At 28.0% G+C, this 17,412-nt stretch overlaps 1 protein-coding gene across 2 annotated transcripts; it reads left to right on the top strand.

Annotated features, from left to right (window-relative positions):
- Window positions 1-600: 600 nt before the first annotated feature.
- Window positions 601-17,166, top strand: Hml (hemolectin). Of its 2 annotated transcripts, XM_089175079.1 has the most exons (47): window positions 601-790; window positions 929-1,051; window positions 1,155-1,282; window positions 1,511-1,670; window positions 1,750-1,877; window positions 1,956-2,051; window positions 2,133-2,515; window positions 2,594-3,176; window positions 3,257-3,544; window positions 3,616-4,046; window positions 4,140-4,401; window positions 4,499-4,729; window positions 4,836-5,061; window positions 5,141-5,346; window positions 5,429-5,794; window positions 5,876-6,214; window positions 6,300-6,638; window positions 6,718-7,052; window positions 7,158-7,403; window positions 7,491-7,719; window positions 7,796-8,098; window positions 8,171-8,293; window positions 8,379-8,610; window positions 8,697-8,975; window positions 9,063-9,451; window positions 9,538-9,978; window positions 10,053-10,227; window positions 10,302-10,651; window positions 10,734-10,923; window positions 11,077-11,438; window positions 11,525-11,934; window positions 12,023-12,321; window positions 12,411-12,693; window positions 12,764-12,871; window positions 12,953-13,207; window positions 13,281-13,623; window positions 13,704-14,051; window positions 14,133-14,243; window positions 14,318-14,539; window positions 14,627-14,910; window positions 14,988-15,266; window positions 15,345-15,608; window positions 15,677-15,829; window positions 15,921-16,038; window positions 16,118-16,270; window positions 16,353-16,521; window positions 17,023-17,166. In XM_089175079.1, exons 1-46 carry the CDS (start codon window positions 702-704, stop codon window positions 16,505-16,507), a joined length of 11,817 nt encoding a protein of 3,938 aa, XP_089031205.1. In that variant the 5' UTR covers window positions 601-701; the 3' UTR covers window positions 16,508-16,521; window positions 17,023-17,166. The 2 variants fall into 2 exon arrangements, with proteins under 2 accessions (XP_089031205.1, XP_015177061.1); XM_015321575.2 differs by lacking the exon at window positions 17,023-17,166 and having other exon boundaries at window positions 16,353-16,597.
- The last annotated feature ends 246 nt before the right edge of the window (window positions 17,167-17,412 follow it).

Here is a 17,412-nt window from a genome sequence, read left to right as displayed (position 1 = left end):
TTCCGTTGCAGTCTTCTTATCTACCTCATTAGTAAGCATAATGACCATGATAATGAAAATATATTGTAATATGACTGATATCGTAGAGATATTAATAAGTTTAGCGTAATAGAAAATAAGAGAGAAAGATTATTTTATTTATATTTTAAAATTATCAAAATAATGTAAAAAAAAAAAAACAGAAAAAAAAACATCCCCTACAATGATTTGAATTTTTCTTAGTTTCATTATTTATCGCATAATAACAATACAAATAGAAATAATAAATTTAAATAATTTATTGGTAATGATAGTTTTTAAATCGAAGCTAATAATATATTTAAAATATATCTTTGTTTTGTTTATTTTTTTTTTTAATAAAAGTATACAAAGATGTGAAGTCTTAGAGATTATAAATAATTTATTATTAAATTTTGGTTTCTACATAAGTGACCTAATTTTTTTATCTTGCAATTCGTCAGGAAGCCGACAACATTGCAAAACTTATCAATTATTAAGTTATCTATTTCCTTTCGAAGGAAGCTATATAAAGTAAGAAAATTATGGTAATAGTTATTAAAAAGGATTAATCGCACTGAAAACGGTTGTTACGTACAATATTTTAACTAGTTTTTATTTTTATTTAATAAAGACCGAATTTTTATGTTTTTTTTTTTTTATAAATAAAGTATCGTTAATTAAATGTTATAGATATTGTTAAAATGATATTAGGTAAATTATTATTATTATTTATAGCAATAGTAACTGTTACTGCACTAACACAAGAAGAAAACGAATTGGAAAGGCATGAGTAAGTATTTATAAAGTAAAAATATTTTATATTAATTTTAATATTGAATATTAATCATTTTTACTTTGTTATAATTTTGTCAACATTATAATTAAATAAATCAATTGAATTAAATTATTATTTTTTTCTTTTATTTAGACGTACAATATTTGATTCAATTGTTAAAACTAAAAATGTTAAAAGAAAAAAATCATATGTTGGTGGTTGTACTGAAATACCAGATCCACCGGTTAATGGAAATATAAGATGTTCTATAGATAGGTATGTATTTTTAATAACAAATATATAATCATATAAAAATGCTATTGCACACACACACAAATATTTATTTAAAAAATTATTTATAATATATTATTCTTTTTAGTGGATGTATTGCTCGTTGTCAGGAAGGTCATCAATTTCCGAATGGAGTAAATCAATTAGCTGTAACATGTAGTAATAAAAAGTGGTATGTTGCTGGCACTGATTGGAGTACAATACCACATTGTGAACGTATGTTATATTTAAAAAAAACATGTATATTATCAGCTTAACAGTACAGTTATTGTATAATATAGTAAAATGTATTATAGTATAGTATATACAGGATGTTCTTGGTTTATATATTACAAATGGAATTGAAATAGTTTGATCAGTAAATTCTGAAACACCTTGTATATGATTTTAATATCTAATTATTTGTCATTAAATTTATTTTTATTATTATTATTATTATTTTAGCAATATGTATGCCAAGTTGTCAAAATAATGGAATTTGTTTCGCACCGGATCAATGTAATTGTCAAGAAAATTTTTCTGGACCACAATGTCAATTTGAAAATAAACCATGTTTGGATTCTTTGCCATCTGTTCTTAATTCTCATAAGCATTGTGATTCTAAGTAAGTTATTCACATTTTATTCATTTTTACACTTGTTTGTTTAATAACATTTTAATATGTATATATATTTTATTTTCAGATTTTGTACCGTAACTTGTTTGAAAAATTTTGTGTATCCAGATGGATCATCAATTGCTAATTTGGTTTGTGAAAGTGGTAACTGGGTACCAACCAGAACAGATTGGGTATCAATTCCAGATTGTACACGTAAGTTTAGAAAAACTGTACTATTTTGTTACATGTACTTATTTAAAAGATTTTTTTTCTAAATATTTTATTTTACAGCTGTTTGTAATCCACCGTGTCAGAATGGTGGTATTTGTCTTCCTAGAAATATATGTCAATGTCCACAAGAATTCAGAGGACCTCAATGTCAATATTGTAAACATTTTAAATATCTTTTTATAACAATATTTTAAACTTCATTCGTACATTAATCAATAATAATTATATTGTTTATAGCAATGAATGTTTGTAGCAGTGAAAAATTGAACTTCAACGGTGGTATTTCCTGTATCGGCTCGGAGAATATAAATTCTTGTAAATTAAATTGTCCACTTGGGATAGATTTTGAATTTGAACCAGCAGATGCTTATATTTGTAATTATGATACAGGAGTTTTCTTACCACAACCAATACCACAATGCATAGTTGATTATAGTATAAATATACATGTCGACAGTACTTTGTATAATTCGTATGTTCATAAATCTAATTTTACATGGTCATTTGAAAATATGTTTGAATCCAACGAAGAAAATGATTCCAGTGATTTGTTTGAATCCAACGAAGAAAATGATTCCAGTGATTTGTTTGAATTATATAGAGATGACGAAATGATGGAGGTAATTAAATATAATTCATAAAAAAAAAGGTTTTAGAGAATTTAGGTAACGTATTCATATATTTGTATTTTTTTTCAGGATTTATTTGAAATGTTGGATAATAACTTAGTAGTTATAGAAGAAAAACGACCAGAACCGAAGACTTGTTTTACATGGGGTGGTGCACATTATAAAACTTTTGACGATCAAATTTTCAACTTTGATAGTAATTGCAATCATATTATGTTGCAAGAGAAGAACAATGCTATTTTAACAATAGCTGTACAAAATAGTCCAAGTTGTCAAACGGAATTTCGTTGTTTTAGAATTATTCAATTTTTTATTGGTGAAAAAGAATACACTCTTTCACGAAATGAAAAAGATATACCTGAATTTCGTAGCATTAAAAAATCTTTTCCAATACCAGTTCAATTACCGGGATTACGCGTTGAGATGTCAGCCCATTTCATTATTGTTTATGTAGACTCCCTGGGAGTTAAATTGAAATGGGATGGAGCTTTTTTAGTACAAATAGATGCTTCTGAAACTATGTGGAATAGAACAGTAGGTTTATGTGGAAGAATGAATGGTGATCCTAATGATGATTTGATAGGTAAAACTGGGAATCATCCGACAAGTATCAAAGCATTAGCTAATAGTTGGGAAGTTGAAGATATTGGTGGTGAGTTTTAAAATCTGAAAATATTGAAAAATATTCAATATATAATTTTTCTTATATCTTATTATTTTTTATATTTCTAGAAACATGTAACGAAAATCCAAAAGAACAACATTCTTGCCCATCACATTCGCAACTTGCACAAGAAGCTTATGAATTTTGTTCACAATTATTATCAGATAATAAATTTCGAAGTTGTTCAAATACATTAAAGATTTCAGATTTGGAATTAGCTTGCGTTTGGGATTATTGTGCTTGTAATGATTTGGATAAAAGAACTTGTGCTTGCGAAACGATGAATGTTTATGTAAGACAATGTGCACATAAAGGGATTGTTTCTTTGGCTGGCTGGAGGAACGAAGATCTTTGTTGTAAGTTATTATTATAATTATTGTATTTTATTAAATTATTATCAAACTATGTATTTTTATCTTCTGCACAGCAATGCAATGTACAAAAGGACGTATTTACATGCCATGTGGACCAAAAGCGCAACCTTCTTGTGGTTCTGATATCGAATTTAATATAAATGATGCAGATTGCGAAGAAGGATGTTTCTGTCCTAAAGGTACTTTGATGCACGAAGATAAATGTGTACCACAAGAAGAATGTCCTTGTAGATTAAGAGGAAAACTATTTCATCCTGGAGCAAGTGTCGCAAAAGATTGCAATACTTGTACGTGTACTTCTGGCAAATGGATTTGCACGCAAGTTCAATGTAGTGCTAGATGTGCTATCATTGGCGACCCACATTATACAACTTTTGATGGGAAACATTATGATTTTATGGGTAAATGTAAATATTATCTATTGAAAGGCGAGGATTATAGCATTGAAAGTAAAAATGTTGCATGTTCTGGAGCAATATCAGAAGTAAGTAATTATTTTAGACAAATAAATGTTACATACTTCATTCATATATTGTCAAACAAGTAATTAAAGTATTTTTATTATATTTTTATTCAGTCTTTAGGTTTTACTCCCTCTGATACACCTTCTTGCACAAAGACAGTAACGATAAGAACAGAAAAAACAACTATCCAGTTAAAACAAGATAAACAATTGGTTATCAATGGAGAGGATATTAGTAAATTACCACTTTCTGTTAATGGAATTAAAATACAAGCTGCGAGTAGCATATTTCTCGTTGTTCGTATGTTGAATGGTTTAGAAGTATGGTGGGATGGCATATCACGTGTTTATATTAATGCACCTGCAGAATTTCATAGTACGTTTGATACCAAATTTTTGTATTGTGATTTATTTTTCTTTTAGATATTTTAAAACAAAATAAATTTTTAATTTTATTTTGTATATTTTATTAGGTAAAACAAAAGGATTGTGTGGAACATTTTCTAACAATCAGAAAGATGATTTTATAACACCAGACGGTGATATTGAACAGGTAGTAACTCTGTTTGCTAATAAATGGAAAACGAACGAACAATGTTTAGATGTTCATGAAAGAGAACCAAAACATCCTTGCGATTTGAATCCACAAAAACGTGAATTTGCTAAAGAATATTGTTCTAAATTGTATACAGATATATTTGCTGGTAATTGAAATTTGAGATTTTTTTTGTTTATTTTGATTTATAAAAAATCACAATCAAAAAGTACACACACACACACACACACAATAATAATAAAATTTGATTATAGATTGCCATTGGTATGTAGAACCAGAAGTATTTTACAAAGATTGTTTATACGACATGTGTACATGTACGACTGACATCAAGAAGTGTTTCTGTCCCATATTATCCGCATATGCAAAAGATTGTGCAGCGGCAGGAGTAAAATTATTTTGGCGTAATGAAGTTCAAGAATGTAGCTTGCAATGTCCTGGAGGTCAAGTATATCAAATTTGTGGCAATAGTTGTAAAAGGTATTTATATAAATTTGAATTAAAATGAATCGTAGGTGTTAAGTTAAAATATATTTAAAGTAAAATTATATTTTTTTAGGTCATGCGGTGATATATCTTTTAATCCAGATTGTAAAGAAGAATGTGTAGAAGGTTGTAATTGTCCTGAGGGTCAAACGTTGGATATTATGGGTGAATGTATTCCAATTGGTCAATGTCCTTGTATTTATTCAGGTATTGAATTCAAAGCTGGTTATCAAGAAATACGACCTGGACAGAAAGGGCAAGATTTATGCACTTGTATAGGTATATTAATCATTATTCAATAAATTGATGTATAATAGTTGAAAAGTAATTTATTTATTTGTGAAATGAAATTTTTGTATAGGTGGTAAATGGGATTGCAAACTGGCTACGTCAGAAGAGCTTAAAAAACGTCAATCAGCTAATAACACATCAGTTCATTGTTCTGCAACAAAAAATTTAGAATTAACAGATTGTGAGCCAGTAAAACAAAGAACATGCTACAATATGCACATACCGGTTACAGAAAGTCCAATTACTTGTCAACAAGGATGTATTTGTAAATCTGGTTATGTTTTGGATGTAATTAACGGTGTTTGCATTAAAGAAGATGAATGTCCTTGTCATCATGGAGGAAAAAGTTATAAAGATGGATCGATAATACAAAGCGATTGTAATACTTGTCAATGTGCAAGCGGTAAATGGAATTGCACGGATAGAATATGTGCAGGTATAATTTAATATTTTATTGTATTTGAGTTATAATTTAATTTTATATTGCATTTAAAATGATAAAATAATTTTCTTTTAGGTGTTTGTTCTGCATGGGGTGATTCTCACTATGAAACGTTCGATGGGAAATTGTTTAATTTCCAAGGTGTATGTGATTATATTTTAGCAAAAGGTGCCCTCAGTAAAGAAGAAACATTTTATATTTCTACTCAAAATGTTCCTTGCGGAACAACCGGAGTCTCTTGTTCTAAATCCATAACACTTAAAGTAGGACAAGGTACCAATCAAGAATCAATTACACTAACAAAAGGAAAAGCATTGCCTAAAGGAAACTTTAAAAGGATTGCTATTAGGACAGTAGGTTTATTTGTGTTCTTAGATGTGCCTGATTTAGGTTTAGTACTACAATGGGACAAAGGTACGCATATAATTTTAATTATTATACTTCACATTATTTTTATAAAGTTGTAATTACAAATTGGTATTTTAAATATTTAATTTAGGTACTAGAGTTTATATTAGATTAAATCCAAAATGGAAAGGACACATGAAAGGTCTTTGTGGTGATTACAATGATAATAGTGAGGATGATTTTAAAACACCTTCCGGTGGTATTTCTGAAGTTTCTTCCAATTTGTTTGGAGATTCATGGAAGATAAACGACTTTTGTCCTGAACCTAAAGATATTAAAGATCCATGCGAGCAACATCCAGAACGTAAATTATGGGCTATCGAAAAGTGTAACATTTTGAAATCTGATCTTTTCCGATCATGTCACTCTGAGGTGGATATTGAATTTTACGTGAAAAATTGTATCTTCGATACATGCAGTTGTGATACAGGTAATTTAATTATCATATATTTTTATTTATTAATAATTTTAAATAAATTTATTTAAATATGTATTTCTGTTTATACAAGGTGGCGATTGTGAATGTCTTTGCACATCATTAGCAGCATATGCTCAACAATGCAATGCTAAAGGTGTTCCTATAAAATGGCGTTCTCAGGATCTTTGTCCAATACAATGTGATAAAGAATGCAGTTCCTATTCCCCATGTATTTCAACATGTCCACACGAAACTTGTGATAATTTATTAACTATTAAAGATAACTTACATCTATGTTCACAAGACGCATGCATCGAAGGTTGTTTATTTAAACCGTGTGCCAATGATTATGTATACAAAGATGCCAATTATACGGAATGTATTCCTAAAGCAACATGCAAGCCAATATGTGCAGAAATTAATGGGGTATGTTTGCTAATTATTTTATTTAGAACAGCATTAACAATCTCCTGTTATATTTTTGTGGAGTTGTATGTGGATCCAAATTATTATTAATTATTTATATTTCAGACTGTTTTCTTTGAAGGCGATGAAGTTAGCAATGATGATTGCAAAACTTGTTTCTGTAGTCGTGGTAAAGTAATATGTCAAGGTGGACCATGTGTAACTGTTCCTACAACTCCTATAATTCCTACAATTCCTTTGGAAGAACCATTAAAATGTATCGATGGTTGGACTGCTTGGATTAACAAAGATCAAAATGTAAAAGGAGTAAAACTAAATGACATTGAACCATTACCAAACTGGACTGATTTGGTAAGACATTAATTTGTATAATATTATAATCAAATCTTCCTTCCAATTTAAAAACTTAAGTATAATTTATATTAAAATATATTAAAGGCATCAATCGAAGGTTCAGTTATTTGTACAAAGGAACAAATGATTGATATACAATGTCGATCAGTAAAAAATCATTTAAGTCCAAAGGAAAGTGGTTTGGATGTCGAATGTAGTTTAGAACGTGGCCTTTATTGCAAATCTCATACAGATTTGCCATGCTTAGATTTTGAAATTAGTGTTCTGTGTCAGTGTTCTCCAGAAACTACATCAACGTCAACTACAGTTTTAAGTATGTAACATGATTAATTGGTACGATGATTGTAAGTTAATAGACATGTTGAATTTTACTTCATAATTATTTTTAGCTTCTACAGAAATATTGAACAACAATGTTTGCGAAGAAAATTCTTACAAAAAGCATCCAACAGATTGTCATATATTTTATCAGTGTGTTTACAATGTCTGGGTTGAAAAAACATGCGGCTCTGATATGTTTTACAATTCAAATTTTAATGTATGCGATTGGCCAGCTAATGTTGTACTTGTTAGACCAGAATGTTATATCAAACAAACGACTCCGAGTAAACAAACCCAATGGACCCAAAATACTACCACATCTTATGGAAATACACTGATTACAACGGAGGAGAAAAAGGTTACAACTACAAGTAAGAAAAATATGAAATTGACTTTTTTATATTCATTTATATTATTTTATTAAAATTTGTTTATTTTTACAGGATTATGCAAAGTTGATGAAACATGGAACGATTGTGCCGTTAAATGTAGCCAAACTTGCGAATACTATCGTTTTTCTTTATCAGAACAAGACCTTTGTAAAGGAGACACAGATTGCATTCCAGGTAAAACAAATTTGATTATTGATTATTATATTTGAAATTATTGTTTGTTTTAAAAGATAAATAATAATTTTTTCATGTTTATTAGGATGTGTATCATCCAAAAGAACAGAATGTCCTTCGTCTAAATTTTGGAAAGATTTTGAAACATGCGTTGATTCAAATGATTGTAATTGCAAATCTCACAACGGAGAAAGTATCAAACCAGGCAACGTTGTTAAAGAAAGTGAATGTGAAATATGTCAATGTATTCATAACTATTATACTTGCGATAAAACTGTGTGCACGAATGTTGCTCATCAAGTTGAACCATCGTCATCGTGAGTAGAGAATCATACTGTTGAATTGTACTTTTGTTTTTATGAAAGAGGAAATATGTTATTAACGAAGTATTACAAATTTTTAGTACGTTTACACCTACGCTTAATTATGAGGAAAAGCTTTCAACTTTGATTACTACAGAAGAAAATATAATTATTGTAACCAGTACTGTAACTCCACCTGAACAATGTGATAGTGGTAATTACATACCACTTATTCAACAATCTGCAACAAATGAAGTTTCTTTTAATGCCAGTAGTAGTAATGGCAATGAATTTCAACCTGGCAATGCAGTATTTGATAATAAAATAACAAAGAAACCAATTAGAAGTTGGCAACCATATTTTGTTGACAAACATCAATGGTTTGAAATTGTTCTTTTAACAGATTAGAAAGTACTTTTAATTTTATAAGACTTATACAATTTTATTTAAGAATATTTATTTATTAGGTTAACTATAGAATTTCAACATCCTCTACCAATTTATGGTATCATCTTAAAAGGTTCTCCTATTGATGATAAATTTGTAACAAGTTATCAAATACTTTTCTCCGATGATGGTTATGCATTTTCATATGTAAAGGATAATACAAATGAACCACGTATATTTAGAGGACCCGTTGACAGTATCAAAGCAGTTGAACAAAAGTTTTATGAACCTATCGAAGCTAAAATTATTCAAATAAATCCTTTGACGTGGCATAATGGAATTGCTATCAAAGTTGAACTACTTGGTTGCGAAGAAGATGTAATTGAAGCTACAACTGTACCTGAAATATTATCAACTACAACTGAATTTTTTGATACGACAACTGTTTTTGAAAAAATTATAAACCCAGGTAATACATTTTTTTTCATTTAATACTTATATTCTTTTTAATGAAATATTTTTAAAAGAATAAATTAATTCACACTTATATAACAGTATGTGAAGATTCCATGGGGTTGGACAATGGATTGATGTCAGATACACAAATTTCTGCATCCTCTTCTTTCGACAATTTATTACCAAATCTCCAATTATCAGCACCAGGCATATGGAGACCTAAATTGGATAATTTAAATCAATACGTTCAATTTGACTTTTTGGAACCACGAAATATAACAGGAATTCAAACTAAAGGAGATAATAATATATGGACAACTGTCTACAAAATTTTTTACAGTATTGATGGTCATCAATGGAATCCAATAATTAATGACGATAACATCGAAGTTGAATTTTTAGGAAATTTTGATTCTATTAATATTAAAACTAATTTGTTTGAGAGACCATTGCGAACAAGATATTTAAAAATACAACCAATCAAATGGCATGAACATATTGGATTGAAAGTTGAAGTACTTGGATGTTTCTTACCATATCGTAAATATTTATTTTACAGATATTTAATTATTATTAATTATTTTTATTATATTTATTTATATTTCTTTTTTCAGCTGTAGTAACAACAGAATTGCCTACGTCGACGGAACAAATTGTAACAGAATGTAATACATGTGATGGTATATTAATAGAAAATACAACTACATGTAATTGTGATCAATCTCTTTGGTGGAACGGAGAAACTTGTGTTTCCAAACAAAACTGTCCATGTGTTGTTGGTCATATCTCGTAAGCAAAAATATCTAATAATATGTGTATACATCTACACAATTATTTAACAACATACATTTGAATTATATTAGGTATGCTGTTGGATCAATTTATGAGTCAGAAAATTGTCAACAATGTTCTTGTACTTTGGGTGGTATATCTTCATGTATACCAAAGAAATGTGAACCATGTCTTGAGCCAGGAATGCAATCAGTTATCACAGAATTGTGCAGTTGTATTTGCAAACCTTGTCAATATGGTACAAGATACTGTCCAACTAGTAACATTTGTTTAAATGAAACTTTATGGTGCAATGGAGTACAGGATTGTCCTGATGACGAGAAGGATTGTCCAAAAATTGAAACATCCTCTAGTCACTTTGACTTTACCGATGAAGTTAAATATACAACCACTCCAATTCCTACTAAAACCACTGTTCAAGGTAAACTAGCAATTACATATTTTTTCTTTGTGATTTTATATTAATACATTATATTTTAATGTACTAAGAAAAATGTATTTAGTTCCTTCAGTTCAATGCGAAGAACCTACATGTCCTATTGGATACAAGACAGTTATACGGGATGGTTGGAATAAACGTCATTCAAGTAAAGCTTTTAACAATGTTTATGAACATACTTTCATCGATAATAAAAATATTTTTACGAAAGGTAAACGAAGACCTACTAAGTATTCAACTAAACAGAATTATAGGTAAATATAAATGTATTATAATATTTATTATATTAATATGTTAAATGCTAAACCGGTTCCTATAAATCAGCCTTGGATTTTCTATCCAGACTACATTGATCATTGATTGTCAATATTCTCATGTTTTTCTATATATATATATTTTTTTTATAGAAAATCATGGAAATATCATGAATCTGTTAACCATGACATTTATAACAGCCAAAGAAGTATGGTTTGTCCACACTTTACATGCGTTCCGATTAAACCACCATTGGCATTTGGTGGAATTAATATTCCAGAACATTGTCCAGAAGTAGCATGTCCTCCAAGTTATACAATAAAATATGAAAAAATGAGTATGTATAAGATTGAAAAATGTCGAAAGTACACATGTGAACCTCCAGTACCGTTAGAAGCTATTTGCAACGTCACAGGAAGAACATTTAATACGTTTGACAATTTAGAATATAAATATGACATATGCAATCATATTTTAGCAAGAGATATGTATGGTAATAAATGGTATATAACATGTAAGTAAATAATACTTAAATTATATGTTTATTTTATGACCATTTGTTTATTTTATTTTTATATTACATTTGACTGATGATTTCAGTGGAAAAATTATGCGAAGGTATACAATGTTCAAGAAATTTAGCAATATTTATTGACGATGAAGTAATAGTTTTGTATCCAGACATGCACATAGATATTAACGATTATACTTATACATCAAACCAAGTTGCACGTCTTGGTGATAAATTTAAATTATTTAAAGTGTCACGCGTTGGTGATACCATATACCTAATTTGCGATCATTATGGATTTTGGGTCATGTGGAATACAGATACAAATATTAAAATTGGTATTAATAAAAAATTGAATAGTCTTGTTGATGGGCTTTGTGGTTACTTCGATGGAAACATATTAAATGATAAACAAATGCCGGATGGAAGACAATCTAAAAGTACTGTTGAATTTGGTAATAGTTGGATAATGGAAGGTGCATTGCAATGTGAATCTCAGGTTTGTATTTATAATAATAGACTTTTTAAAATATAATAATAAATGTAATATTTTTATATATACAATAAATTTTCTTTTTATTTTGAAGGTGTGTCCGTATGATATTAAAGAACAAGGATGGAAACTTTGTAACATGATAAAAGATCGATCTTTTGCTATTTGTTCTGATGTGGTAGATTTGGAAAAATTCTTATCAAGATGTTTAGAAACTGCTTGCACTTGTTTACGCAGTAAATCTACTTATGATGATTGTCGTTGCCGAACATTAACAACTTTTGTTACTGAATGTCAGGCTAACAATCAAAATATTGATTTGTCAACTTGGAGAAATATTTATGATTGTCCTGGTAATTGTTCAGCACCCTTTGTACATAAAGATTGTTTCCGGTAAGATTTTTAAATATATTAATAAATGTTGAATGTATTTTTTAATGTACATACATGTAATTTTTATTAATTATTTATTTATAATATAGGAATAAATGTGAACGTAGTTGTAACGATTTACAAGAAGTTGATCCTTGCCCAATTATGGAAGGTGTCTGCTTCTCTGGTTGTTTTTGTCCAGAGGGTACAGTACGTAATGGTGATAACTGTATTCCAACAAGTGAATGTCGTGACTGTATTTGCGAAGGATTTGGAAATTCGTTTATTAGTTTCGATAGAACAAATTTTACATTTGAAGGAAATTGTACATACATTTTATCGAGAGATATTGTCAACGAGGCAAATTCAAAACATAAAAACCATACATATCAGGTATAATTATTATTTTTTATTTATAGATAAATTTTAGTAACATAATTAATTTGATTTTATAACATAACAGATCTTAGTTTCCAATATTATTTGTGACACTGGTATTTGTACTGAAGGTATTATTGTTTTGTATGAGTCACATGTTATCAAAATCTTCCAAATACCTACAGAAAGAAGTGTAAGTATTTATATCTTAAAAAATATGTTAGAAATATATTAATTAAAATGTTATTAAATAATATTATTTATTTTCTAATAGTTAGTAGAAATAAATGTTGATAATACAATAGTGAATACGTTGCCTTATGAAACGCATTGGTTGAAATTTGAGGAAACACCTGGAAAATATTTGAAATTATTAATACCAGCTATTCAATTAGAAATTACTATTACGCAACCTAATTTTGCATTCACAATTAGAGTTCCATCGCGAATATTTGGTGATGCCATTGAAGGTTTATGTGGAAATTGTAATAATGATATTGAAGATGATTTAAAACAACAAGATGGAAAGGTAGGAAGAATATTTAATAAATAAATATAATTATTAAAATATTTGTATTATTGTATTATTTCTCATTTTTTAGATTACAAATAACGTAGAACAATTTGGCAAAAGTTGGTTGGTTAATAGTTTACCATTTGACTATCATCTTGATATTCAAAATTGCATATCTAAACAATCTAAACAAGAACCTATATGTAATCAACTAGGAGAAAATGATTCGTGTAATCAAATTTTAAGCACGGTATTTGCTCAATGTCATGATCTTGTTGATCCCGATCCATATTTGTCTATTTGTCAAGATTCATTGTGTATGGGAAAAGATTATTGCGATAATATAGCAGCATATGCAAGGAAATGTGCAGAAGTAGGTTTATGTATCAATTGGAGAACATATGACATATGTCCATATACATGTCCACCACGTATGTTCTATAATTATTAATATAAAAATAACAATATATAAAAAAATTCATTAACTGTTTTATTTGCTTATTATTTACAGATTTGCAATATAAACCATGCGGTTTTGGTTGTACTTGTGATAATATTAATGCAGAAAATAACGAAATATGTAATGTACAGTTTGAAGAAGGATGCTTCTGTCCGGAAAATTATGTACTTCACAATAACACATGTATCGAACAAAAGAAATGTTTAGTGTGCGACGAAGATGGTCACATTGAAGGAGATATTTGGTATTCAGATAAATGTACTACGTGCACTTGTCAGAAAAAACGAGTTAATTGTCAAAAAACAGAATGTCCAACATTGGATACAATTTGTGAAGAAAACATGACACCTAAACTTGTATCCGGTACTGAAACTGATTGCTGTCCTAAATATTTGTGCAGTAAGTACAAACAAATTAATAATAGATTTATAATGTTATTTATATTTTTCTGTTTTATTTTATACAATATAATAATATCAGTTGCAGCAACGGAATCTCCATTATGTGAAGAAATGCAACAACCGGAATGTGGATTTGGACAAGTTATGAAATTGCATACAGATACTAAAGGATGTAAAAAAATTGTTTGTGGTATGAAATACACATGAATATATTTTATTACATTGAATTAAATTTAATATTGATGGATTAATAAATTATTGTAGAATGTTTATCAACGGAAGAATGTCCTGCATTGGAAGACATTGAATTAGAAATTGAGTTAATGGAACCTGGTATGGTAACAGAGATGAATACAAGTGGCTGTTGTCCGAAAATCAGTAGGATTTGTAATCCATTGACATGTCCTCCACCACCAGTTTGTCCTGATTATTATATACTAAGTAAAAAACCATTAAAAAGTGCATGTTGTTCACATTATGAATGCAGTAAGTACAAAACTATACATTTCACGTTAATGTTTAAGTATATTCATAATAAATTAATGAGAAATAATGTTAATTTGTATTTTGTAGAACCACCAAAAGATATCTGTATTTACAACGCAACATCAAATACAGGCTCACAGTATGTAATATCAAAAACTATTGGAGAAGAATGGAAAGAAAATAATTGTCGAACATGCGTATGCGAAAATTCCGATTTAGGTCCTGAAATAAAATGTTTAACGGTAAAGTGTCCTGATGTTACAATTCATCCAGATATAAGTGACTTTGTAATGGAAGAAATTTTATTAAACGATGAATGTTGTCCGAGTTTGAAACGTATTGCATGCAAGGAAGGAGATCAAATTTATAAGGTAAGATTAATTTGGAGGATTTTTCTTTTTTAATTAATATAAATTATATATTATTACTTGTTAATTATTTTTTACAGGTTGGTGAAACGTGGAAACCAGATCAAGAAGATGCATGTATTACAAAAGAATGTATAGAAGATTCAAATAATATACAAAAACAAATCAAAGTACAAAATTGTAATGTTTCTTGCGAATATGGTTACGAGTATCAACCATCTAACGACAAAAGCAATGATTGTTGTGGTAAATGTGTTGCCATTGGTTGTGTTGTAAACAAAGAAATTAAAAATATTGGAGAACAATGGTATTCCACTGATAATTGTGTCACATATTCATGTCAATCAGTAAATGGAAGTGTAAGTATAAATAAAGATGATAATTGAGTTAAAATCTCTTACACATAATAATTTCAATTTGTGATATGATATTTTTAGTTATACATACATTCAGTAACCGAAAAATGTCCTGAAATCAATCTAATCGATGAAGAAGAATACGTGATTGAGAAATATTTTCTGCCAGATACATGTTGTCCAGTTACTGTTAAAACAGCTTGTCGTGACAATGGTAGAATTTATCAGATAGGTGAACAGTGGAAACATCCAACTAATGATTGCATTACTCAAATATGCACATCTAAAGATAATGGTGCTATAAAAGCATCAGATTATAAAACTTGTTCTGAGGATTGTCCTATGGTAAGATTATAATGATTTTTATTATTATAACAAATAATTGTTAATATTAAATTTAATTTGTTAACAAGGGTTGGAAGTATCAAGCACCGATAGATGATAAATGTTGCGGAGAGTGTCAGCAAATGTATTGCGTCTATGAAAATATGCTTTACGAACCAGATGAAACGTGGTCTTCTGACGATAACTGTACGACATATACTTGTTTAGAAAAAGATAATCAGGTAATATGAAATAATATTTTTTATATAGAGTATAATAATGTTTATGAAATTGTACATTAATTTAATAGAGAATTGTTTCGAATAATTTCAGTTCATGATTATTAGAAGTTCAGTTGATTGTCCTGATGTTACACACTGTCCAAAAGAATCTTTATATAATGATGGTTGTTGCCAAAAATGTAATTTACCAAGTCTTAATAGTCAAACAGGTAAGTAAAAAAGACCAATTTGTAAATTGATATTACAATTGAATATTATTTAATGTTTATTTATATTTTTCAATTATAGGAAATTGTATTCTTAATACGATGAATTCAAGCGATACTATTGGTATTTTTATCAAAGAATCTGAAATATATGGAATTTGTACAAATTTAAAGCCCATTGAAGGAATTACTAATTGTGCTGGAACATGTCAATCTGGAACAGATTTGGATAAAGGCAAAATAGATTTTAAATATAAATTAAATTTATATTCAGAAATTTCTTTTTATTCAGAAATTTTCTTTTCTTTTTATTACAGAGACATGGATGCAATTTAATTATTGCGAATGTTGTCAAGCAAAAGAATATCGTGATTTTGCAATTGAGCTTACATGTGAAAATGGAGCAAAGGTTTCAGAAAAAATAATGCTACCAATTTCATGCTCTTGTGATACATGTGCTTCAATAAAATAGCCAAATAATTTAAGGTCATTTAATATTTTAATATAATATATTTCTGTGTTGTGTGTATGTGTATAAAATAAAACAATTAAATAATCTAAATATGATGATTTAATATGATAAGTATGATACATTGATTGATATATCAGTAGATGATAATATTAAATATTAGATTATTTTCATTAATATTTGTTATTTAATAAATTATCTTTAATCGATAAGTTAGAAAATGATTATAGTTATTTATTAAATAATTTCAGTAATAAAATAGTCTTACCATCAATCGATAAGTAAGTTTCTTACTAAGTAATAATGATATAGTATACGTTTATTCCGCAAGTAGCGGTTGTTTAAAGACATTAATTGTATTTAGAGATAATAATATTATTTATTAAACAAATTATTCAAATTAAAATCAATTAAGAATATTATTATAACAAATATTAATAACATTAAAGTATTATTTTAATTGTAATGAGAAATTTTGATGAAGAAATACATTTTTTAATGTTTTATTTACCTTTCAGGTATATGCAAGTAATTTTATTGATTAGAATTAAGAATATATGAAAGAAGTATAATATAAATTATGAAATATATCTCAAGAAAATAGCAACTTTCTAAAGAAGAAATCATTTTTAATGTATTAATTTTATCACAACTTTAGTATAAACACACAAGTAGGTTTCAATTATTTATTAAATCAATTTGTTTTAAAAGGAACCAACATTAATAACAAATTTATTACAGCAATCAACAATTAATTATACTATTTTTTTTTAAAAGTTTCTTAAAATTAGCTGTAATTTATTCATCATAATTATTCGAATGATTTTCAATAGAAGAAAGGTAGGAAAAGAAGATATCCAATTGATTTTTAAATTAAATATATATATATATATTTTTTTTTCTTGCAT

This window comes from Polistes dominula, unplaced genomic scaffold, assembly GCF_049000335.1.
Source record: "Polistes dominula isolate Pdom_NZ unplaced genomic scaffold, Pdom_raw_medaka contig_32, whole genome shotgun sequence".
Lineage (NCBI taxonomy): Eukaryota > Metazoa > Arthropoda > Insecta > Hymenoptera > Vespidae > Polistes > Polistes dominula.
This window is presented reverse-complemented; position numbering and strand designations above follow the sequence as displayed.

What these genes read in the sequence shown, in the direction of transcription:
- Hml (XM_089175079.1), top strand. Translation starts at nt 702, where the DNA reads ATGATATTAGGTAAATTATTATTATTATTTATAGCAATAGTAACTGTT. An exon ending in ATAAAAACCATACATATCAG is followed by an intron (nt 12,694 to 12,763) that starts GTATAATTATTA and finishes ATAACATAACAG; the next exon opens with ATCTTAGTTTCCAATATTAT. An exon ending in TCCATATACATGTCCACCAC is followed by an intron (nt 13,624 to 13,703) that starts GTATGTTCTATA and finishes TATTATTTACAG; the next exon opens with ATTTGCAATATAAACCATGC.